This window comes from Malaclemys terrapin, chromosome 1, assembly GCF_027887155.1.
Source record: "Malaclemys terrapin pileata isolate rMalTer1 chromosome 1, rMalTer1.hap1, whole genome shotgun sequence".
Lineage (NCBI taxonomy): Eukaryota > Metazoa > Chordata > Testudines > Emydidae > Malaclemys > Malaclemys terrapin.
The window spans coordinates 313310071-313329441 of NC_071505.1; the positions used below are offsets into that span (position 1 = coordinate 313310071).

General features: G+C 39.1%; 1 protein-coding gene across 12 annotated transcripts in view; it reads right to left on the bottom strand.

Moving 5' to 3' along the window:
• Positions 1-7814: 7814 nt before the first annotated feature.
• The window catches only part of ZMYM2 (zinc finger MYM-type containing 2), a 180338-nt gene continuing 168781 nt past the window's right edge, over positions 7815-19371 (bottom strand). For all 12 annotated transcript variants that reach the window (XM_054015489.1, XM_054015491.1, XM_054015488.1 and 9 more), the window contains 4 exons: positions 14690-14804; positions 12682-12933; positions 12198-12318; positions 7815-8709 (listed from right to left, as the gene is read on the bottom strand). In XM_054015489.1, the coding sequence (XP_053871464.1) occupies positions 8517-8709; positions 12198-12318; positions 12682-12933; positions 14690-14804 (681 nt within the window). In that variant the 3' untranslated portion in view covers positions 7815-8516. The remainder of the gene's footprint in view (positions 8710-12197; positions 12319-12681; positions 12934-14689; positions 14805-19371) is intronic.

A 19371-nucleotide genomic window follows, 5' to 3' on the forward strand; every position in this document is an offset into this window, starting at 1 on the left:
TGATCCTTGCACACAAACAGGGGAATCTCAAGTAGGAATAAGGAGGTTATATTACCTCTGTATAAGGCATTAGTGCAACCTCTAGTGGAATTCTTTGTCCAGTTTTGTGTCCACAATTCAAGAAGAATGTTGATAATTTGGAGAGGGTTCAGAGAAGTGCCACAAAAATTTGGAATTGGAAAACATGCCCTAGCCTATTTAGTGTAACAAAGAGCAGGTTAAGGGGTGACTTGGAAATCTACTATTTCATAATGCGCTCTTCAATCTAGCAGACAAAGATATAACACAATTCAATGGCAGGAAGTTGAAGTTAGATAAAGTCAGACTGGAAATAAGGTACACATTTTTAACAGTGACAGTAATTAACTATTGGCACAATTTATAAAGAGTCATGGTGAATTCTCCATCATTGGAAATTTTTAAATCAAAATTGGATGTTAATCTAAATGAGATGCTTTTGTTCAAACAAGAATTATTTTGGGAAAGGTCTTGACTTGTCTTATACAAGTCAGTCTAGGGGTCTATGAAAGGTTGTCATTACCACAGAATAGCGTTTTCAACCTGTGGACCCCTGGAGATCCACACACTATGTCTAAGATTTCCAAAGGGGTCTGCACCTTCATTTGAAATTTTTTTAGGAGTCTGCAAATGAAAAAAATGGTTGAAAACCACAGGACTAGATGATCAAAATGGTCCTTTCTGGCCTTAGATCTGTGAATGGTAGGTTACAGATATTTACTCTCGTTAGTATACAGTCATGCTGTTCTCTCAAGTCTTGCTTGCTGTTTATACAATGCACTCATATTTTGAATACTTGCCTTCACTATGACTATAGAGTTTACAACAACAGAAAACAACCTGAAAATTAGGAGGGAAACCAGTACTTAAAGCTAAAATGTCCAGCTTGTTGGGTTATCCTATTATCAAAAAAGAAAGCTGTTTGGTTTTGTTCTTTGCAGGCCTCTCAAATACAAACTCTGATCCTTGTGGTTTGCATTCATGTTGGCGTGTTTTTAAATAAAACTTTCCCCCGCACCATATACATAACTAGCAAAGCATGAACAGGGAAGTAAATTTTTGAAATGTTTGTCCTTATGAGAAAAATGTTACATTGCTATTTTCACATCTAACCTTGTGCCAAAATCCTTTCATTTCATACTTTGGATGGGAAGAAAGATGACAGCGATGAGAGGTGTGGAAAAAATATTTAAGCTTGGGAATGAAGTCTGGGGAGGTTCTTGACACTGATATCATTGCGGAATATGCAGTATGGTTCTGGTTCCTTTATTTCATCTCCAAGCCCAGAAACACAAGGAGCAATGAGATTTGAAAAAGACAAAGCAACACCTCTCCAAGAAATTCATATGGTGTAGAAAAAGATTGTGTCACACTCCGTTCTGAGTTAGACAATTTGGTGAATTAGAAATTCCTTTTGTATCTACTTTTCATGTTCATAAAGTCAAGTTTCAGACCTGCCACTCGAATTAGACAAATTTTGGTTCAGGAAGAAGTTGAAGACTCCCCGCTTTTCCCAGTGAGTTTATCCAAAACAAAGAGTACCTGTTGCTGTTTCTTTCCAGACTATTGGCACAGTCTGATACTAGCAGAAGTGAAGTATTGTAGGCACAAAACTATGCTGACAGGTCTCATGATAGGTCTGCCCACTGAAGATCCCAAAGAGCTCAAATCGTATCTTTTTAGGAGACCTTTTTCTCCCTTTCATTTTGAGAGCTGACAACTAGGAAACTCAGTTGCAAATAGAAGTATACTTAATTAGACAAACTAGTTGAAATATTCTCCAGACTCATGGACAGTTAGAGATCTAACTGCATCGCAACCAGCTAGAATTGTGCATGTAGAAGCACACCATTGTTACTATGTCAGTGACTTGACTGAATGGAGATACATAACGAATCTGGAGCCCAAGAAGTAAAAATATTCCCTTGACAGATGACTTTTTGCTATTCTTGTTTGGACACACAGACACATTGGTGTGAATCTTGAAAACTAAAAATTTTAACTGGCCTGACAGTTCTTTTGAACAACTGACACTACTACATGGATATTTTAGCTAATTCCAACTCCAGTGATTGCATACGGGGTAAATGGTTGAAATTATTTTGCCAGTGACATACAGGAGGTCAGCCTAAATGCTCTAAGGGTTCCTTCTGACTTTAGAATTGGTTAATGAATTCTGCCTTCCTAAATTCCACCAGCTGTTCAAAATGCCTAGAGTCTTCTCTGACTGATCTCCTTTTGCATTTATCCCTCTGCCTCTGTCCATCAATAGCACCAGCTTCAATACCTCGTTTGCATCCCTAAACCTGTTTGCCACACCAGCTAGTCTCATTCAAATCCCTCCTAAAAACTCAATTCTGCCTTTTTATCCAATAGAACTGAAAGGAGGGAGGGAGTTTATAAACAAAAGGTACAGCAAGATGTAATGATAGCTTACTGAGGGCTTGTTTTCACTACCGGGGAGATGGACGCTGCTGCAATCGATACAGCGGCTGTCAATTTAATGGGTCTAGTGAAGACCCGCTAAATCGATGGCAGAGCATTCTCTGGTCGACCCCGGTACTTCACCTCTCTGAGAAAAGTAAGGTAAAGTCAACTGGAGAGCGTCTTCTGTCGATGCAGCACAGTGAAAACACCAGCTTAAGTCGACCTAAGTTACGTCAACTTCAGCTACGTTATTCACATAGCTGGAATAGTATAACTTAAGTTGACTTACCCCTGTAGCAAAGACTAGCCCTTAGATAAGGAACAGATGAGACTATCACGCTGGTCCTTCCTGTCTCCATCTGCATTTTTGTCTGTTGATAAACCCCAGCTGTATCATGTTACATTTTTACTTTTCTGGACCACATGCTAAAATCTTTGCTGTGGCCAGGAGCTGTTCAGCACAACGAAGAGGAAGGGACGTCATGGAAACTGTTACAATGCCCAGATTTTCTGCCCAGATGCTGAATTAGGTTAGAGCAGCCTGAAGTTGTCTAATACTTTATAACACTACATACAGTTCAGGACATGCTCCAAACTTGTATTCAGCACCTCACAAAAACAAAACTGAAGATAGAGCCTTCAAACTGCTCTAATCTACCCCATCTATCCCCAGGGACTCTTCACAAATAGAAGATAACTGGCGTACAGCATGCCCCAGCCATCACCTTTTATACTGAATAGGGGGTGCTGTATACCCACTGGGGATTCCCCCACCTGGAATCTCCAAGAGGCAGTTTCAATTCTCTTTCTGCCACCTGAGCAGTACAAAAAGCAGAGCAGAGCTGAAAATCTAACCCCCACTTAATTTTGTGAGGTGCCTAACATACTTCTGGGTGCTTAAAAAGAGTAAATATTAATCTCCATCAAGCAGTTTGTAGTGTTATTATGCACTGTTAGACACTTGCCACATTTCACGCCAAGATTAGGTGCATTGGAGCAGTGGATTGTGGGATTCTTGGTATAATCTGCATATCATGCAAGGTCTTTCAAGCAGAGGCCTTTCATGAAAATTTGGCAAATGAAGAACTGCCAGACTGGATCAGACTTGAGGTCCATTTAGTCTCGTATTCTGCCTGTGGCCAGTACCAGAAGCTTCACAGGGAAGTGCAAAAAAACCCCAAACTCACCCCTGCAGCATGGCAGCTCTTAGATCATCTACCTTGATGAAGGTCTCATTCTAAACCCTAATAGTTAGAGATTGTTTTAAAGTTTTAAGAATGACATTTAATACCCCTTCCAAAATTCCGGATAGTCTTGTTTTCCATATAAATGTCCAATCCCACTTTGAATCTTGCTAATTCTTCACCTCTATGACAATTCAGATTGGGGAACTCACTGACATAATTATGTGTTGTGTGGAAAGAGTACTTTATCAGTTTTAAAATTGCTACTGTATAATTCATTGCTACTGTGTAATTCACTTATGTTACAAGTGGGAGAACAGCAGCCCCCAATCTACATTCTCTACAAGCTTCGTTATTTTGGAATAAAATTGATTAAAGAGGTCTGAAATTTTATTTTTGTCTATTTAAAAGAACATTAGACCAAAATTAATAAAAAATAGAATAGCCGAAAGTAGTAGTTAAGCTAAAAATTTAAAATATATACAAGAAAATATGGAACTAAGATGTGTGCCTAGCATCATTCTGCTTGTATGTTATCTTTCGTCCTCTCCATACACATGCTTTTTGTCTGTGTCCTTTTTCTAGAATGCAAACTCTTTGGGGGGCAGAAATCATGTTTTTTTATATATATTTGTACAGCATACCTAGCATAATGGAGCCCCCAAGCAGTACAGTAATACCAATAAATTATTATTGCATTCTAGATTTATGTTTTCAGTCTCCTTCTCAATTGAGATGTTAAATGTTGAGGTTATCTACGCAACTACTTTTTGCTCAATTAAAAGTTAACTCTTACAAGTCTTCATTGTGCTTTATATCATAAGCCAATAATTACAAAAGCCTGGGTTTACTTATATAACATACATTTTCTTTCCATGCCCAGAATGCCACTGTATAGCAATCATCATTTTAATAGAAAAACAAATATTACTACTTACAATTTTCAAAAAGGAACTTTTCCTTTGTATAAAATTTTCACTAAAATTGTATTTGCATTACATCTTGCCTAGTGTTGCCACTCTAATTCTCTCAGTATCTTCAAGCTGCCATCTTTGTTTTAATTATTAAAAATATAGGTTTCTTGGGAGATTTGGTTCTCTAGATAAAACTTTTTCTTCATGCAGAAAAGGAGACATTTAGCACATGCTGACAGATTTTGGGACGTGGCAGAAAAATTATGTATTTAGGCTAGCACATGCTACCAGTACCTCAGAGAGGGGGGAGGAAGAATGAGGTATCTCACAGACAACAGACTGTGTACAGCAGACTAGTTACCAAGTTATATTTCTAACTAAGGTGAGCTGTACCATAGTTACCACCAATGGCCAAGAAAGCCAGGGTACTTCTTCACACTTCCCTCTTTACTCTGCACAAGATTGGGGGTAGAGGGTGTCAAGCAAATTATTGATCCATGCCATTAACCTAGACACCCGATATGAAACAAGACGGCTATAGATTCCTACACATTAATTTATTTCTTCATGTTGTTCCTTGGAACCAAGATAGTCAAGAACTGGACTAGCAACAGTCTTTAAAAAGAAAAAGTATTTGCCCTCAACTCCTAATTATTACAAAATTGCATTTATTTATTTTTTTAAAGCTAAGGCTGTTTATTGCATTTTGCATCACCATTAAAATTTAGAAATTATGTAATAACATGTATACATTGAGGCATGATGTGACTACAGTATCCCAACAGTTTACAATGTTTGATCTAAATACACTACTTGAATAAACATTATTGCTAATGGTGGAATAGCTCCATCTTCTGGAATAAGTTATTTTCATGTCAGCCATCTTTGTATTACCAACTTGGATCTATATGTAAAAGCTTCTATTTTAAAGCCTGCCTAAATTATGGTTGTGTTTTTATTGGAGAGTGGAATTGGGGTAGAGAATGAGAGAAATTTATGGCAATAATTTGATTTCTAATAGACTTCAGTCATCACTTCCTTATGAAATAGAAAACAATGTAGGTTAGTCTCCAGTATGTCATATTAACAAGAGTCCTTATTTTCTTAAAGGATATCCATAATCAGATTTTGAGGACACTGGGTTAGCTTCTGATTCAGGCAAAACATGCCAGCATATACTTAATTTTAGCACAGAGTCAACCATTAAGTGCTTTCTTGAATCAGTGCTAAAGTGTTGTCCTCAACAGGGATGGACATAAGCACATGCTTATGGACCCTCCTGAAATTGGGTCTCTTACTGCTTTTAGCAAAAGCACTTAAGCATATACGTAACAAGTTAAACATTTATAGTTTAAATTTATCTCTCAAAGTTAAGCATATACTTAAGTGCTTTGCTGACCAGAGGTTTCAAGCACATGTTTAACTTTAAGCAGGTTAGTAATACTGTAGTCCCACTGAACTCAATGGGACTATTCATTTGCTTAAAGTTAAGTTTGTACTTAAGTACTTCACAGAATTGGAAACTTAGTTCCCAAAACATAGAACTATTAAAACTGTGATTATAGTGCTTGAAATTTATTTTACAATCGAGTAACTTTTCTATCTCATGAGTATTTTGTACTGCTGTTGCTTGAAAAAACAGGCATTAAGTAATATTTTAGTTACTGAAGTTGCACCATTGCCTGGAGAATCAGGAAACATTTCACAGCAACAGTCAACAGATTACTGAGCACTATATGTTAGATCAGGGGTAGGTAACCTATGGCATGTGTGCCGAAGGCGACACGCGAGCTGATTTTCAGTGGCACACTGCCCAGGTCCTGGCCACCGGTCGGGGCGGGGGGGGGGGGGGGGGGGGGGGGGGGGCTCTGCATTTTAATTTAATTTTAAATGAAGCTTCTTAAGCATTTTAAAAATCTTATTTACTTTACATACAATAGTTTAGTTATATATTATAGACTTACAGAAAGAGACCTTCTTGATTATCACTTCAAAAGTTTTTTTCTCTTAATTAATTGGCCTCTCAGAGTTGGTAAGACAACTCCCACCTGTTTATGCTCTCTGTATGTGTGTATATATATCTCCTCAATATATGTTCCATTCTATATGCATCCGAAGAAGTGGGCTGTAGTCCACGAAAGCTTATGCTCTAATAAATTTGTTAGTCTCTAAGGTGCCACAAGTATTCCAGACCTTCTAAAAACGTTAAAATGTATTACTGGCACGCGAAACCTTAAATTAGAGTGAATAAATGAAGACTTGGCACAACATTCTGAAAGGTTGCCGACCCCTGTGTTAAATAATCTATTGACTAGTGCTGTGAAACGTTGCCTGATTTTTCAGGCAATGGAACAACTGTAATCATTTTGGGGGACCTGGTGCCAATTCAGCCAATCAAAATAAAGAAATTAAAAATGTGTATATTCATCTGCTTTTCTATTAGTAGTATATCTAAAGTTAATACATACCCATGGTCAGAAGAGAGTAACAGAAATTTAAATAAATTTCTTTATCAAAACAAAGCGCTAGCAGCTTTATTTCTTTGTAGAAGTAAGCATCCCTATGTCCATTCTTCTATAATGAGGAAAATGAAAAAGTCGTGCATCTTTGCAGGAAATGAATCTCATGGCGATAAGATATATAAAAACAATTTTCTTTCTTTCATCTCAGTAATAATTGATAGTTATTGATAGATTCTTAAATCATTAGGAATACCATACCAATTACCTACTTTATAGTAGAATGCTGTACTATGATTTCTTGAGTACTACAGGAAATATTGCACAAACCACCATATTGCCTGCATTAGTCAAACAAGAGCAGGGAACAAACAAAACTTTAGAGGCTGAACATATACATCTGGAAATCAGATTCCTTATGCAAAATAAATATATTGAACAGACAAAGAACAAAGGACAGCAGATTTTTTTAAAATTATCTTTTGACTTTCTGCCACTTCACGTGTCTTCTGTTTTTTAATGGAGACATTAGTTAAAAGAACTCTCTCAACCCATAATCAAATGTTAGTTGTATTTAAGTACAGCATAGCAATGACAAATGAAGAAAGTTTAAAAATGTAGTATACTGTATTACTCTTTATAATACTGCATTAAAGTCCCTTTTGCTAAGGCTATGAAGGACTGATGTACAGAAATATGGGGTACCAGCATTTATGTTTGGCAAAATAAAAATGGAAAAGAAAATTATAGCATTGCCATCAGACATTTTTACAAAATAAATGTCTAGATGATCACGTGCCTTACGCTTACACTCATTTTGAATATATATTTTATTTGAAGGGGCAATTCAGAGAGTCACAAATAAGGAAAGGACACTAAGGTTTTAATAAGGGCAACAAAAAAGTTGTTTTCACCAGTATAGATTCACATTACAGTACACCAATATTGACAGCATTCTCTTTTGTCTATTTTTGGTACATAAGATGGAATCTCTCTACATAACCTTATAAGGCTTCAGTAACTAAAAAGTAAAAAACCTATTAGTTTACAATTTATTTAAAAATTTGAAAGACACAGCAAGTTCTAAACTTTAGTAGTGCTACCCATACACAACCGTCTGGTTGAAGAACCCAGTAAAAGAGCCTCCTTTCAAGGAAGCTTGCAACAGTAGAGTTGTGCAATATGGATGTTTCTTACTACAAGAAAAAAAATTACACATGGCACATTCTCATTCATATTTCGCAATGTAAAAAGTTACAAACATACCTAATCAAATAAATAATAATAAAAAAAAGAATTTGAATGTGTTTGTTAAGTATCCTAAAACCACTACGTAAGAGGATAATGGCAACTTTCACTCACGGATTATTTACATGGTAATACCCAGGTCAGGGTACACTGCTACAAAACTCATAAAACGAAGAGTAAACTTGAAATGGTTTCCATAATAAAGGTCTAGCAGCATGACTATCTAATGCTGTTTTGTTTTTCCTGACAGCTTTTGGAAGTTTGTTTTAATCTATATCTTCATCCAGTTCATAATTGTCTTTATCATAAATATCTTTTACTAAAAGAACCCGTACGAGCATGTGTTCCAAAGTGTTGCGGTCCAGTGAAGTGGAAGTATACCAGACAGGGCTATCTGAGGAAACAGAGCATTCCGGTTGTAAATAGAACACATCCATTCTCTGATTAAGATTCTGTGGGCTAAAAGGAAAAAAAAAAAATGGTCAAAAGAGTCAAAGTTTCACATGACAAATCTACACAGGTTTTGATTTTTAACATCCTGTGTGTACAACTATAATTGTGCATATACATATTAGGAGTTGAGGATTAATGTGGAAAAATACTGCCTTCTGGTTTGAAAATGGGACCTTATGGTGGCATAAATGGCTTCAAGCATTCTTGTCCAGCTGAGGTTGCTTTTCGATCTAAGGTGCTGTAGCTCTCTATAAACTAAAAACTACACCTCTACCCCAATATAATGCGACCCAATATAACAAGAATTCTGATATAACGCGGTAAAGCAGTGCTCGGGGGGGGGGGGCGCGGAGGGGGCAGGGCTGGGCACTCCGGCGGATCAAAGCAAGTTCGATATAACGCAGTTTCACCTATAAATCGGTAAGATTTTTTGGCTCCTGAGGACAGCGTTATATCGAGGTAGAGGAGTATTATATATTTCCTTAAAATTAAAAAAAGGTTGACGCACAGTCAACCTGTGGAACTCTCTGCCCAAGGATGCTGTGAAGGCCAAGACTATAACAGGGTTCAAAAAGAACTAGATAAATTAATGGAGGATAGCTCCATCAATGGCTAGGTTCTGTTTGCCAGAAGCTGGGAATGGGTGACCTGGAATGGATCACTTGATGATTACCTGTTCTGTTCATTCCCTCTGGGGCACCTGGGATTGGCCAGGATACTGGGCTAGATGGACCTTTGGTGTGACCCAGTATGGCCGGTCTTAAGAGAGAAACGAAAAAATCTTTTTCCTGCCTTTTCTTTCCAAGGTTTGGTTGTTGGGCATAGGCTTACTATCTTGCTGCCTTAGCTCCGGAGTCCCTATTATATGGTTCCTCTTGTTTCTCCTATGAAGCTGCTTTGCAGTTTCCTACTGAGCCATGCAAATCTGGTGAACTTTGTGCTGTTGTGGCTCAGATGCATCTCAGCATTCTTAGACAGTGGAGAGGATTCTTAAGGAAATTCTCAACACAAAGCTGCCCATCTAGTTTATGATTATATTTTTAAATTATTCTACTCCCCCTTAAATATTACAGATTTTAAGAGCCAATAGTACTGGGACATGCTTTTTGGCTCAAAGTATTTAGCTGGCTTTTTCGGACTGGCACTTGCAGATTGCAGACAGGGCAGGCCTACACTACACAGCCGGGATCGACGCTCTGAGATTTATCCACGGGCAGTCGATTTAGCGGGTCTAGTAAAGACCTGTCAAATCGACAGCAGATCGCTCTCCAGTCGAGTTTCTCCCGTTGACCCCTCGCAATGTAGACCCCACAGTAACTCGACCTAAGGTACGTAGCGTAGGTCGACTTACCACAGTAGTGTAGACATAGCCTCACTCAGCTGCAAGAGCAGCTACTTTCCTACTTTGATAGAAACAGATATCATTGTTGGAAGTTTAGATTTGAAATATTATATTTAAACATTTTAATATTCTCAACTGATGCTCAACAATCAGACCTGTTTGCTGAAAGTGAGAGGTGTGCCTTTAAAATTTCAGCTGCAGGTTGTCAGCTGATTCTCAAGTACCAGTTTCAAAACCCACTTACAGAATATAGGGACCATTACTTGAAAATTGAGAGAACAGTTTTAATTAAATGTTGTTTTAAAGAGGTATTTTACAAAATAACTTCAACTGTGCAGGAAACCTCTCCTCCATTGGGTCAGGGTATTAACAAGGTGTGGCAGCAAACAAGACCAGAAAAGACAGCCTGCAATTGCAGTAGGGAAAATGACCAAGAGCTATTTTAAGATATTGTACTTTACAATTGTGACATTATTAGGAACAGAAGAGCTATTTTGAAAACTTCTAAAATTGTTTGCTTTTCGCTCTCCTTTCACTATTTTCAATTAAGTTTCTTGAAAGTGTTTTGTATGCTCCATCTACTGGCTACATAGCAGTAGTTAACAAAAGTCTACCTCTACAACGTGCTATTACATACAATCTTCCCAAGGTGTGTGATTCTAGTGTCTAAGCAAACATATTTTAGCAGGGCAAGGACTATTTAATGGGAACTGGTTTTCAAATATTTAATAGAACACTGAAAACCACAGCGAGAAACCAAAGAGGTAAAATGCTATACTTGGACTTTGTTTCTGCCATACATTCAAATTATATCTTCACTTTTTAGGGATAAAGTGCAGTTTGCTAAAACATTTTGGGCTTTATATTATACTTTGTGAAATTTCTATGGAACTTCTCAGATTATTTAAAAGTTGTAAAATGTTTCCCATTTTAAGTTCTTCAGTTTTCTACCACATATACATTTCCAAAACATTCAACTTTTGAAATGAAATTTTCTAAAGTTTTGTCTGCCTGAAGCTTTTTTTATTATTAATTATTATTATTAAATAGTTCATTTAATAACCATTCATCCATTTCTAAGTCATGGGCTAGTGAAAAAATTATTCTTTCTCATTGTGAAAAAATTCGAAGCATGTATTCTGCCTGGGTAACAACAAAACAATCTGAACTTGAAATCTACCATATAAGCAGCAGTCTTCAAATGAGAATAAACTCTAGAATTTTTTTTTTAAATTATTCGATAATATTTACCTGCATAACAGAACTTTTCATTAAATTGTAACTAATGTGCAACTTATTTTCAGTGGGATTTTTGCCTGACTTGAGAATTACAGAATTGGGCCCTTAACACCAATTCATCAATTTACAAGCAATATAAAGAATGCAGGGGAAGACATAACATGATCATGGTTTGTTCAAACTAATATTTATTTCATTCTGAAGAAACCAAGAGAATATTAGCATGCATCTGGAGTCCAATAAGAGCAGAATTACAGCTGTTTGAGAGTCTTTCAATCAGTAACAGAAAAAACTTAAAATACTTGTCTTCAACAAAAACAGAGAATATTTGCTTGGAATAACAACATATCACCACAAATAAAAGGCACTAACTTGGTGTTGAGCATTTGAATCTCTACAAGTTTATATACCTGGTGGTTTTCTTTTACATCATTCACATTCTTATTTAACATCTAAACAAAAAGGAATCAAAAGATAATGGAGCTTTATAGGCCTAGGTTACCAAATCCAGAAATAAGTAGTAACTGAAAGTTGTTGCCATCACGTGACTTTTCGAAGGTCTATATGAAATAAGACTGTTTTGCAGTCCAATTAGTGAACAGATATGCACACCACAAGACACATCATCAATATATGAATCAACTGGGTGTCCTGTTGGCAAGTCTGAGATTCTCATGATTTAATAGATATCGAAACCAAACCATACTCTTACCCCTAGATGGAGTGTCTTTCTGCAGAGCAGAAGGGGGAAGTTTTTGTTGCAAATTTCAGTACTTTCAATCTGCCTCTTTCCCCAAGCAATACATTCACTTTATTTGTGTAAACTTTATTTCACATTGCACCATAATAGTCTCTCCTTCTGCACCCTCACAATTCTAAAAAACATACGTATACTAGTCCATGAAACACTTACCTCTTAGATAGATAGCACTCAAACATTTTTACTGGACATCTAGCAGGATTTGATGTGTTTTCAATTTGTTCAAACACTGGCTCATCATCTTCATGTTTCCTTTTTCCAGTAGTAATTTTATCTTTAAAAAGGAAAAAACCCATCTAAGCCCAAACTTGAAAACATAAGGTAATTTCATTTTTATATTTAACATAATAGATTAGGGTGAACAAAAGTACAACCCAGAATACTGGAGATGCAGCCCATAGACAAGGTTCCAACATTTGACATGGAGGCTACTTGGATCAAGATGGAACATTTAATGCAGGGACCTTGAAGTCGCTGCAGACCACACATTCATATTAAAGATCCAATAGCTACAAGCTGCTCAGTTTTATGCAAATGAGGTACGGTCCTCAGGCTCCTGGCAAGGTGCCAAAGTGGCCCTCAGTTGGGCAAAATTTGGATGCCTCTGTAATACTTATTTTGAAACCGATAATAATACCTTCACTATCCGCGCCACATAGGGAAGAAACTTGATATCGAAGACAAGCTTTGCTGTCCATTGTTCGAGGATTTTTTTTCCACTGTCTAAAAACGGTGCCAAAGGAAAGTCTTAAGTGCTGCTCCACTGTTTTCAGGCCAAAATATTTAGTGTTAAAGTAGAACAGTGTATTCAGAAGAGCAAATGGAGAGTGTGATCCTAGCTGTTTTATCCTCCAAAGATAATCTTCTTCAACTCGAGAGAATATTGACCCTTCCGGGGGGGGAAAAAATGTATTAGAGAAAATACAATGAGGCAAACAACCCACATTTCAAAGAATCAGCAACTTCTATCAACGGCAAAAATCAAACAAAATGTTCAATATTCAATGGAAAACTGCCCACATCCCTAAGAGGAGAAATTGAAACCCACTGATTCAGGAAGAGAAAACTGCAATTTCCACATAAGCAAGAAACACAAGCAACACTTTTTTTGTTAAACTATTTCAACAGGATTCTTAAATTGTCACTCTCATAACTGATGCCACTTCATAAAAAAGTGAAGGTCAGAGAAAGTGACCAACCTTGGGTCCTTTCATAACAAAACTCTGTTTTCGGGTTGGGTTTTTGAGTTTTTTGGCACATGTAAGGGCCCCTGACTGACCCTCTCAGTTTTCTGATCGCAGATAGACGCCTCATCCAGAAAAGACTCCTATATCACTTTAGGTGGAGAAGTCAGCTAGGGCAGCAGTTGCTACCTAAAGAGGCTACAGCAGACCTAAGATCACTGGAGGAAAGGGAGAAAAGAAAAGTGCACCTGCCTCCTTCTCATGGGTTTGCGGTAGAAAAATTCTAGTGTAACTTGACAGTCCACAATCTCAAGAGGGAAGAAAGGAGAGGGGCTGGGAAATAGCACTTTTACCCCTTCCTCTATTCCCCAAAGAGAGAGATAGGGAGAGAAACAACCCTATACTCCAGAAATGGGGGACAGTTGGGGAGGTCTGGGAAGGAAAAATTGTGACTGCCCCCATCCAACTGGAAGCAGGGGCAACCTTGAAAATAAGACTATAAACAGCCAGCTCCGAAGAGAGATGGGAAAGAGTGCTGTGGGAGTGTGGAGTACAGCAGGGAACACAAGAATTACAGAAACTGGTCTTGTGTGCTCAGCTCCCTGAGTGATGATGTTAGCTGGACCACTGAGCTGGTCTCTCCTGGCAGCACTCTGATATACTGGGAGAGAGGGCAGAGGAGACTAGAAATGAGTTCCTCTCCTACCTCATATTTCCCCCACACACACCCTCCGAGACTCATCACAGGAGATCTGCCCATTCCTGCTGAGACTGAGAGGTTATGGGGGTAGGTGCATCACAGTAACCAAAGTGCCTAACTTTGCAGCCCCACTGAGCACCCTACAATGCTCTTCACACATACCAAACTCTCTCCCATCTTTTTTCAGAGGTGGGTTGTTTCTCCTCTTATTCTCAGGGCTGCTCCAGCTTCAACGGAGGAGTGATGACCACAAATGCTCCTTCACAGCCCCCAAGAGCTACCTCTCCCATTCCTGGGGTGGGGAACGATGGGGTTTGTTTCACCCCCTATATTCTGAAAAGGACCCAGATACCTTTGGGCAAAGAGGAGGCAGCACAAGTGATGCGCCTAGGCCTTCTGTTCGCTCCTCTGTTGGGTGTGTATGGCTAGTGCGGGTGTTCCTCCCCTAAACTGTACCAGATAGCTTACAGGAGTGAAGGGATACAGGTTCACCTTTCCCTACCATTTCCTAAGTTGTCTTAATGTTGCTACATCTTCTTTGCAGAGCTCTGCTCAGTAGGCTGACCTCATCCCCTGCAATGACGGGGAGGAGGGGGTAGCGGGAGCCAGATAGGCAAGGTGAAAGACACCTACCATTTTATTTATTTGTTTTAATGTTATCAATCACCATCACAAGGCACACAATATTTGTTTGTGTATATCTGCAGTACAGAGTACAGAACTGTTAACAGAAGACTGTACATGACAAAAAAGAAAATTACCATCTGGAAGTATGCTTGGTTGCCAACTTTTAAGGATTTTATTTAATTCCTGCTCAAATGTCTCGTAGCTTGGATTAATAAATATATTGTCTTTTCGATTGCTTCCATACAAATACTAAAAACAAGAAAAACAAAGAATATTTACTGTGTTGGGAGAATCAGTGACAAAACAACATATGTTATGAGCCGGCATTTCTTCTCACAAAACAATGAAATTTTCTAATAGTTTAGCAGTTGTAGGCTCGCTATAAAACAAAGTAGTGTAGCATTTAAGTCACATAACATCTAATATTGGGCACAACAAAATTAAAGAGAAAAGTATTGGAGAAAATATTAAAGATAAAAATATTGGTTTAATTAGAAGCCTAACTCACATCAATGAAAAGGATTTTTTTTTTTAAAAATCTCTAAAAAACAAAGTATTTAGTTATGGCACCAACACTTATTTTTCATTTCCAACTAGGTCTTCAGAGTAGATACATTTTTAGCAGGACTACATTTTAAATGTAAAGTGTGATTATTGACAACAATACAAATGACAGAATTACCTTTACTTCTAATACAGAGCAAAGAAAAATATTTACTCATGGTAATGATATGCAGCATTACAAGAAAATGATATGCAGCATTACAAGAAATGCTTGTTAGCCAGACATTACAAGAAAGCCTTGGAAACAAGCCGGGAGAACTGGAAGTCCTAGCACAGTCAAGGAATTATGATGTGATTGGAATAACAGACTTGGTGGGATAAATCACATGATTGGAGTACTGTCATGGACGGATATAAACTGTTCAGGAAGGACAGGCAGGGAAGAAAAGGTGGAGGAGTTGCATTGTACTTAAGACAGCAGTCTGACTGCTCAGAGCTCCAGTATGAAACTGCAGAAAAACCTGAGTCTCTCTGGATTAAGTTTAGAAGTGTGAGCAACAAGGGTGATGTCGTGGTGGGAGTCTGCTATAGACCACCAGACCAGGGGGATGAGGTGGACGAGGCTTTCTTCAAAAATTAACAGAAGTTACTAGATCACAGGCCCTGGGTCTCACTGGGGACTTCAATCACCCCAATATCTGTTGGGAGAGCAATACAGCAGTGCACAGACAATCCAGGAAGTTTTTGGAAAGTGTAGGGGACAATTTCCAGGTGCAAGTGCTGGAGGAACCAACTGGGGGCAGAGCTCTTCTTGACCTGCTGCTCACAAACAGGGAAGAATTAGTAGGGGAAGCAAAAGTGGATGGGAACCTGGGAGGCAGTGACCATGAGATGGTCAAGTTCAGGATCCTGACACAAGGAAGAAAGGAGAGCAGCAGAATAAGGACCCTGGACTTCAGAAAAGCAGACTTTGACTCTCTCAGGGAACTGATGGACAGGATCCCTTGGGAGAATAACATGAGGGGGAAAGGAGTCCAGGAGAGCTGGCTGTATTTTAAAGAATCCTTATTGAGGTTGCAGGAACAAACCATCCCGATGTGTGGAAAGAACAGTAAATATGACAGGTGACCAGCTTGGCTTAACAGTGAAATCCTTGCTGATCTTAAACACAAAGAAGAAGCTTACAAGAATTGGAAGATTGGACAAATGACCAGGGAGGAGTATAAAAATATTGCTCAGGCATGCAGGAGTGAAATCAGGAAGGCCAAATCACACTTGGAGTTGCAGCTAGCAAGGAATGATAAGAGTAACAAGAAGGGTTTCTACAGGAATGTTAGCAGCAAGAAGGTGATCAAGGAAAGTGTGGGCCCCTTATTGAATGGGGGAGGCAACATAGTGACAGAGGATGTGGAAAAAGCTAATGTACTCAATGCTTTTTTTGCCTCTGTCTTCACCAGAAGGTCAGCTCCCAGACTACTGCACTGGGCAGCACAGTATGGGGAGGAGGTGACCAGCCCTCTGTGGAGAAAGAAGTGGTTCAGGACTATTTAGAAAAGCTGGATGAGCACAAATCCATGGGGCCGGATGCACTGCATCCGAGGGCGCTAAAGGAGTTGGCAGATGTGATTGTAGAGCCATTGGCCATTATCTTTGAAAACTCATGGTGATCGGGGGAGGTCCCGGATGACTGGAAAAAGGCTAATGTAGTGCTCAACTTTAAAAAAGGGAAGGAGGAGGATCTGGGAAACTACAGGCCAGTCAACCTCACTTCAGTCCCTGGAAAAATCATGGAGCAGGTCCTCAAGGAATCAATTTTGAAGCACTTAGAGGAAAGTGATCAGGAACAGTCAGCATGGATTCACCAAGGGCAAATCATGCCTGACTGACCTAATTGCCTTCTATGAGGAGATAACTGGCTCTGTGGATCAGGGAAAAGCAGTGGACGTGTTATTCCTTGACGTTAGCAAAGCTTTTGATACCGTCTCTCACAGTATTCTTACCAGCAAGTTAAGGAAATATGGGCTCGATGAATGGACTATAAGGTGGAGAGAAAGCTGGCTAGATCGTTGGGCTCAACGGGTAGTGATCAATGGCTTCATGTCTAGTTGGCATCGGTATCAAGTGGAGTGCCCCAAGGATCGGTCCTGGGGCGGGTTGTGTTCAATATCTTCAATAATGATCTGGAGGATGGCGTGGACTGCACTCTCAGCAAGTTTGCAGATGACACTAAACTGGGAGGAGTGGTAGACACGCTGGAGGGTAGGGTTAGGATACAGAGGGACCTAGACAAATTAGAGGATTGGGCCGAAAGAAATCTGATGAGGTTCAACAAGGACAAGTGCAGAGTCCTGTACTTAGGACAGAAGAATCCCATGCACTGCTACAGACTAGGGACCGAGTGGCTAGGCAGCAGTTCTGCAGAAAAGGACCCAGGGATTACAGTGGATGAGAAGCTGGATATGAGACAACAGTGTGCTCTTGTTGCCAAGAAGGCTAACGGCATTTTGGGCTGTATAAGTAGGGGCATTGCCAGCAGATTGAGGGATGTGATCATTCCCCTCTATTCGGCATTGGTGAGGCCTCATCTGGAGTACTGTGTCCAGTTTTGGACCCCACACTACTAGAAGGATGTGGAAAAATTGGAAAGAGTTTAGCAGTGAGCAACAAAAATGATTAGGGGGCTGGAGCACACGACTTATGAAGAGAGGTTGAGGGAACTGAGATTATTTAGTCTGCAGAAGAGAAGAATGAGAGGGGATTTGATAGCTGCTTTCAACTACCTGAAAGGGGGTTCCAAAGAGGGTGGATCTAGACCAGGGATAGGCAACCTATGGCACACGTGCCAAAGGCGGCACGCGAGCTGATTTTCAGTGGCACTCACTCTGCCCGGGTCCTGGCCAACGGTCCGGGGGGCTCTGCATTTTAATTTAATTTTAAACAAAGCTTCTTAAACATTTTAAAAACCTTATTTACTTTACATACAACAATAGTTTAGTTATATATTATAGACTTCTAGAAAGAGACCTTCTAAAAACATTAAAATGTATTACTGGCACGCGAAACCTTAAATTAGAGTGAATAAATGAAGACTCGGCACACCAATTCTGAAAGGTTGCCGACCTCTGAACTAGACTGTTCTCAGTGGTAGCAGATGACAGTACAAGGGGTAATGGTCTCAAGTTGCAATGGGGGAGGTTTAGGGTGGATATTAGGAAAAACTTTTTCACTAGGAGGGTGGTGAAGAACTGGAATGGGTTACCTAGGGAGATGGTGGAATCTCCTTCCTTAGAGGTTTTTAAGGTCAGGCTTGACAAAGCCCTGGGTGGGATGATTTAGTTGGGGATTGGTCCTGCTTTGAGCAGGGGGTTGGACTAGCTGACCTCCTGAGGTCCCTTCCAACCCTGATATTCTATGCTTCTATGATTCTAAAACTGGTAGACTGTGCAAGGCGCCTGAATATTCTGCAGTCTAATGTCTAATTATCTTAATCTTACAGACAGAAGTGGTTGCTCTTTTGAACATTGACCAAGAATGAATTATGAGGGCTATACTAGTATTAGACATTATCCTCTCTGGAGACATTTCTAAGAAATGGAGTATTGGCTTCTTAAAACTTCCACTTAAATATTATCTTAGTGAAAACAAGCCTGTTGCTAGTGAATACAATAAAACATCAGAGGGGTAGCCGTGTTAGTCTGAATCTGTAAAAAGCAACAGAGGGTCCTGTGGCACCTTTGAGACTAACAGAAGTACTGGGAGCATAAGCTTTCGTGGGTAAGAACCTCACTTCTTCAGATGCAAGTGAAGAAGTGAGGTTCTTACCCACGAAAGCTTATGCTCCCAGTACTTCTGTTAGTCTCAAAGGTGCCACAGGACCCTCTGTTGCTTTTTACAATAAAACATGTGCTCACTTCTGGAAATGGCTTCTATTTTTGTACACATCCTTGAAATAACATTAAACACAGCACTCATTTGTATTAAGCAGAAGTTCAGCATATCTTGACTACCTTATCTTTGCACTTAGTTTTATAATAGGGAAAAATGAATCTGTACACTTTCTTTGAAGTCTTAAGTTTCTGAATACACGGTACCTTAGTTCAGAGAATTGATTTGGAATGGATATACATTTACAAAAATGCTTTCTTGAAAACTTAAAACGCTTACAAATATTTTCAATACCGCAGATATGCAATTCTGAATGTATTACAATTCTAAATCAGATAATGCAACAAGTCTGTATAAGAAATCTCAAGAGGATCCCTCCACTTATTTTTTTCCTTGTTTTGGTTAACACATTTACCTGGTCTTGAAC